This window comes from Vicia villosa, linkage group LG7 (genome assembly GCF_029867415.1).
Source record: "Vicia villosa cultivar HV-30 ecotype Madison, WI linkage group LG7, Vvil1.0, whole genome shotgun sequence".
In the NCBI taxonomy this organism is placed as follows: Eukaryota; Viridiplantae; Streptophyta; class Magnoliopsida; order Fabales; family Fabaceae; genus Vicia; species Vicia villosa.
The window spans coordinates 85,475,941-85,482,104 of NC_081186.1; the positions used below are offsets into that span (position 1 = coordinate 85,475,941).

Sequence of the window (6,164 nt, forward strand, 5' to 3'; positions counted from 1 at the left end):
TAAAGTGTTTTTTTTTGGCACATAGCACCCCCTTTTCCATGCTCAACCAAACCGAAAAAGAACCAATCAATCAAAACCGAATATGAATTTTTGGTTTAACAAATTCATATTAAATTAATTATTAAACTTGGTTTTGAATATACATTAAAAACGAAGTGATCATCATAAAAACTCTTTTGCCCATCTTAACTATAGAACATCCCATATTATAGCTCAACAGGCGTTGATGGCCCATTATTGCTTATATCAGCCAAAATGTGTCAATATAATATTATCAAAGCATCATGATCAATATAAATAGTGATGCCTAAACTTAAAACTTAAGTCATAAACATTCACAAAAATGGAATTGGCCTGTGCTAAACTGTGATACCTCTATTAATCTAAAAAAAAAAAAAAAAACTGCTTATCAACATGCACAAACACGTCTCTAGTTACCTCTCAATAGGTGTTAATGTCCCACTTTTCTTACAAACAGCCAAATTGTTACCATACAAAATGTGTATTACTTAGCAAGCTCTCTTTGTTCACTATAAATAGCCACTGACTGAATTAATATTTGACTACAATTAAACTTTTATTTGATGCAAGATGAAAACTAAGTCTTTTATTTTCGTGTTCTCTCTTTGTGCACTAATTTATATCTCCTTATCACAAATTGAGCAATCTAAAGATGGAAAACAATGTATATGCAATGATGCAAATATGTATAAATTGTTTGCAAAATTTATTTTAATTTTTATCAATTTTAATATGTGTTTTGTTAAATTTTCAGCTGGTGTTACTAAAGAATTCAAAACAAAAGTTGTGATAGATAAGGACGGAGGCATGGGAGGTGGACACGAAGGAGACTACGGAGGAGGGTATGTTGATGGTGATTGGGGAGGTGGAGGAGGATACGGAGGAGGTTGGGAAGGAGAAGAAAATGAAGGAGGTTGCGAAGGAGGAGAAGGTGGAGAAGGAAACGACGAAGGTTGGGGAGAAGTTGGAGGAACCGAAGCAGGTTTCGGGGGAGAAAATGAAGGAGGTAGAAACGAAAAGCCTGGAGAAGGAGCATGAAAACCAGGAGAAATTAGTCTGACCTATAAGAAAAAGATTATGAGTTGTAACTGTGATGGAAAATTTTACTATGTGGCTTATTTAGAAGTTAGTGTATCATGTTATGTATTTTGAACTTGTGTTGAGAAACATGTAAACTGGCATATCATGTGTTCATGTCTGCTATAGTTAACCAGATGCATTTTTCTATGAATTATCTTTCCATTTATCATCATCCATAACTCACAAAGGTATCTCAAGTAAGTAGAAAGTTTAGGAGCCATCAGACAAGGAAAAAGAAAAACCATTGCGATCCTACATTGACAGGTTCAATGGAGAAACAATAAGGACTAGTGACGGTTCTCTAGTCGAAGGGGAGGATGAGGATCTCACGCAACATTTGTTTCTCCGTGGAGTGTCAAATTCATCGCTTATTTGGAATACTTCTCATGATAATATATGTTGTTGAGATGGATGAAAGAGAGAAATCAACAAATGGTAAAACATGTAAGTAGGGCATGTTTGTAAAATGAACAAATCAAATTCAATAATTTAATTATAAAATATCTATAAACATGTTTTCTGCAGACAAAATTTTGATAAATTAGTATAAGCAAATGTAAAAGGAATCAAATGAAGAATCTTATTATAATCTGTAATGAAAAACTGTCAACATGAAAAGATTTTTCAGTACATGTTTGCAACTAACAATTTTGAGGATAACTTATTACAACCAATTACACAAAGCACGTTGAAAACGCACTTATCCTCAAAGCGAGAAATCATGAATGCGAAAACTAAAAGATGTTCCAAACAGACACTTAGTCAGCTATGTAAATCTGTCAACTCAAACTGATATATCTTTGCCAAAGAGATTGCTAATTCCTTTTCCTGGATCACTTTGTTTCACAATAGACTCTCCCACCAAAACCTGTACAAAATATAAAAAGAATATAAGCTACTTTTCAGCTTATTTTCATAAGCGCTTAAAACAGATAATAGCTTATATAAAAAGTTGACTTCAATACTCATAGAAATGAAATTCTCAATACTTACAGCTCTAACTCCTGCTTCTTGTACATAGGCAATATCTTCAGGAGTGAACAAACCAGATTCCCCTACCATCTAAACAAACCATATAATCATCAGTTTAAAATAAAATCTCACTAGAGTAAGTTAAAACAGAATGAAAATTCTTTGAGCACGTACGATTATGTTTCTCTCGCGGATTATTCTTCCTCGCTCTCCTTCTAGAAGCTTCTTTGTCGTGCTGATATCTAACTCAAATGTTTCTGCAACCACATAAGAAAATAGAAGCCATAATTGATAACTCGAATACTTAAGTTTAACGATTCAGATATTGACATGCAACAAAAGAATAGGGTTGATATAAAATACCGAGATTGCGGTTGTTGATGCCAATAAGCTCAACGCCCTCTATTCCAAGAACACGATCAAACTCCCTCTCATCATGCACCTACATAAGGTAAAAACTGTTTTATTCGTGCCGGGTGTCATTCACATAGACGAAAGAGATAAAGAAGCAACGACGTTACCTCAACAAGAGCAGCCAGTCCGAGTAATTTGCATGTCTTAACCATGTACTCGATGTCAAGGTCAGGTAAAACAGCGGCAATTAGGAGGACTGCATCTGCGCCTTTAGATCGAGCATAGTAGAGTTGCCAAGCATCAATGATGAATTCTTTGCACAACAAAGGGCACTGCATAATTTTTCTAGTTTCATCAGCATAGAATAAATATTATATCAAGGATTAATGCAATTTACTAAACAAACCTTTACTCCAGCTTTTCTTATTAACTCGAGATTTTCAAAGCCTCCCTGGACAAGAAAACACGTTCGAGTTAGAGTTAGTTAGCGTTTACCAGTGCTCGATTCGTAAGGAGCTTTTAACGAATTTGAAGTTAGTTAGTTTACCTTAAAGTACTTTTCATCTGTCAAAACACTAAGACATGCTGCTCCACCCTTCTCATAAGATTGAGCAATCTCAACCTGTTTGCAAGATAACTTCAGTACTAACCTCGGAATTATACGAATAATGTAGAAAGATAATAATTCTATCCTTAAAAATCATAGTGGAAAACAAAACAAACTTACTGGATCAAAGTTTTCTCTCAAAATGCCTCTACTTGGCGAAGCCTTCTTGACTTCAGCGATCAATCCAGGCAATCCAGTTCGTTCATTTGCCGCCCTTAAAGCCCCGATAAAATCTCTAACCGGAGGTGCATTTTCAACTGCCTTCCTAACCAAACCAAGGGGAGTTCTTTCTTTCAACTGAAAATTAAACCAAATAATTCACATTATCCAAACCTAATCGATTTCATAAAAAACAACATAATATACACGTCGAAAAAAACTCAATAGAACACAAAGTAAATCAAATATAATACTTGTGCAACTTCTTTGTCCTTGTTCCACACAATCTCTTCCAAGATGTTACGCGGCACGTCTCCCTCATTCTCCAACCGGAATCGAAACGGTCCTTCGTAATGAGAAGGCGGTCCGGTCGGTGGTCTTCTCCTTATTCTTATACCTTGGTTAGCAGCAACCTCATTTTGAAACATTCCTACTTCCCATTCCTTAGCTTTCAGAGCTTCAAACACAGTTTCATTAGGGTTTACCTAATAAAAAACACCAAAGAATCTCAAAAACATGACATATATCAAAAAGGTTCTTCTTAATCAAACCAAAATAAATGTACAAGAAGAAACTATAAAATAATACAAAGAAGACAGAAAACATGCATGAAAATTTGCACCTGTGCTCGAAGAGAAAAAGAAAAAAGGGAGTTTTGTCTATAAGCATTCACTTGAGTTGGAGGAATCATGGTTCTGGTTTTGGATGAGAATGAAGGGAAGGTTTGAAAATGAGCCTCGAGAGAAATCAAGGATTCCATTGAAAAGGGAAGAGCGAAAGAGAGAGATAAAAATTTGACGTGTTGCCTTTGAATTTACATATGAATAAAAAATGTCGTTAAAGGAAAGAAGGATTTGTTCCATCGTCTATAACCCCTTTTGGTTTGAATTTCACAGCTTGTTCATGCATTTTCTCAATGAAACATTGAACTTGGAAATAATTATAGGAAATAATTTTAAGAAAATGGAAAAAAATGTTGGTCAATTATATGTAATTTAGGAATAGAGTTAGGTGACAGAGTATTTATTCAAATTTAAATTTAAATTTAAATTCAGTGAATTTCTTAGCCCATTCCATGTATCTCTCAGGCACCACCGAATTGGTAAAAAATTTCTTCAGCGTCCGTAGATATATTTCCGGAAGCACTTTTTTTTTGTTTTATATTGTTTTGTTTCGTAGATGCACATACGGAAGTTTCTGTGTATGCATTTACGGAAGCATTTGACGTTATAACTCGCGCTAGACTTTTTTCCTCCCTCATTCTTCACATTTCAAACACTCAAACTCTCTCAATCCCAAATATCAAACTTCTAATTTCTTTCTCCCGAGTTCGGCCGACATTGTCAACAACAAGTATCAACACATTCCATCAAATTCAAAACTTTATTTAATCGGTAAGTTTTCGACTTTTTGAGTTATTTTAGAGTATTTGTCAAATCAAAATAGAATTTGATATTTAGGTGTGGAAATGATTGGATAGGTTTAGAAATATAGTTTAGAGACAATGTAGATGTTGTTTGATGTTTAAAACGTATGATCAAGCCACAAAAATCAAGTTTTTGAGTGATTGAATAGTGGACTTACGCCATTGTTGAGTTTTTGAGTTTTAGTACCTTTCGTAGATGCATCTATGGAAGAGATGAACGTTATGGCATTCCGTAGATGCATCTACATAAGCACCATAGTTTTTTGAAACTAAGGTACTTCCATAGATGCATCTACGAAAGAGTAATTTTTTGTTTTTCTTTTATTGTTTATTTATAAATACACGGTATCTAACTCGAGGTTATTTGTATCACAATGCAGACATTATGGCCCACAGTCTGGATAAAGATATACATGGGAGGACAGCACAGCAGGCATTAGTGCGGCGTGAACGGGAGCGTGTAGTTTCTCAGGTCATTGATGGAGTTGTCGTTACAGCAGATGCACCTGATACACCCGCTCCAGTCGGACCTTCTCCATTTGATATACCCGCTCCAGTCGGGCCTCCTCCAGCCGTTACACCTGCTCCAGCCGAACTTTCTCTAACCGTTACACCCGCTCCAACCGGGCCTTCTCTATCTGTTCCACTCGACTTTCCTTCCCCATCTACTACTACACCACAGAGGCCTCGCGATGATGTTGATGCTGAGGGTTCCTCACATATGCCACCCCCTGCAGACGTCGTCGGGGCACTTCTTCTACTTCTACTTCGGTTCCGTTTGAAGAGATAGCACTATACTCTGGATGGTTGGCCGCCAGCTCGACCATTATTGTATGTTATCTTCCGAAGCGCGTCATGCGTCATTTTGCCTACACACTGACAATACCTCGCGACTCTACTGTCTCTGCTCCTATCGGCATGACCCGTCGGCAGTTAGATGAGGTCTTTACAGACTGAGGCTCGGGCGACAACAGCAGAGCACGATTGGAGCTGTGTCGAGGGGTACATCACCTGGTACTACAGAGAGTCACACCCGTACATTTTTCCCACTAAATTTGGATATCCGCCCAGACCAGTCCACGGGAAGATTCTACAGCCTCATCGGGCTGAGTTGGACCACACTCAGGATCTTCTTCCTTGGTGTCGTCAGATAGCTGACACGGGCCTGGTAGCCATTGTAGATGGTTTATTCCATGAGGGGTCTGAGTAGAGGCGTGTGGTGGGTGTTATGATTAGGCTGGTATGGGAGACATTTTGTACCGTAGACATCGTGTCAGGACTGGTGGGGCACTTGACGCTAGAGGCAGAGCCACTAGAGGGCGTGGTGGACGCAGAGGCGGAGGATGATGTCCGACATTCACAATAGTGATGGCTGTTTTTTGTATGTCTGTATTTTTATTTCGTTTATGTATGTTATTTTGATGATTTATTTGCCATTATGACAGACATTATTTATACGATGTATTATTTTTGTCTACCTACTATTGTCCTTACAATACATTACGTTAAATTGAGTTTTGGAGTGAAATGAACATGATTTGAAAA

The 6,164-nt window shown here is 37.2% G+C and overlaps 3 protein-coding genes across 3 annotated transcripts; 2 read left to right on the forward strand and 1 right to left on the reverse strand.

The window, feature by feature from the left end:
• Positions 1-362: 362 nt before the first annotated feature.
• LOC131617674 (uncharacterized) lies at positions 363-1,252 on the forward strand. The gene is made up of 2 exons (XM_058888934.1): positions 363-685; positions 776-1,252. The coding sequence occupies exons 1-2, from the start codon at positions 592-594 to the stop codon at positions 1,057-1,059; spliced, it is 378 nt and encodes a 125-aa protein (XP_058744917.1). The 5' UTR covers positions 363-591; the 3' UTR covers positions 1,060-1,252.
• A 427-nt stretch (positions 1,253-1,679) lies between these two features.
• On the reverse strand, positions 1,680-4,087 carry LOC131617673 (indole-3-glycerol phosphate synthase, chloroplastic-like). Its single transcript, XM_058888933.1, has 10 exons — positions 3,816-4,087; positions 3,448-3,678; positions 3,155-3,331; positions 2,975-3,049; positions 2,834-2,878; positions 2,595-2,759; positions 2,437-2,515; positions 2,248-2,330; positions 2,095-2,163; positions 1,680-1,969 (listed from the first exon to the last, which is right to left on the reverse strand). Exons 1-10 carry the CDS (start codon positions 3,951-3,953, stop codon positions 1,886-1,888), a joined length of 1,146 nt encoding a protein of 381 aa, XP_058744916.1. The 5' UTR covers positions 3,954-4,087; the 3' UTR covers positions 1,680-1,885.
• Positions 4,088-5,004: 917 nt separating this feature from the next.
• On the forward strand, positions 5,005-5,409 carry LOC131619572 (classical arabinogalactan protein 4-like). Its single transcript, XM_058890660.1, has one exon. The coding sequence runs from the start codon at positions 5,005-5,007 to the stop codon at positions 5,407-5,409; it is 405 nt and encodes a 134-aa protein (XP_058746643.1).
• The last annotated feature ends 755 nt before the right edge of the window (positions 5,410-6,164 follow it).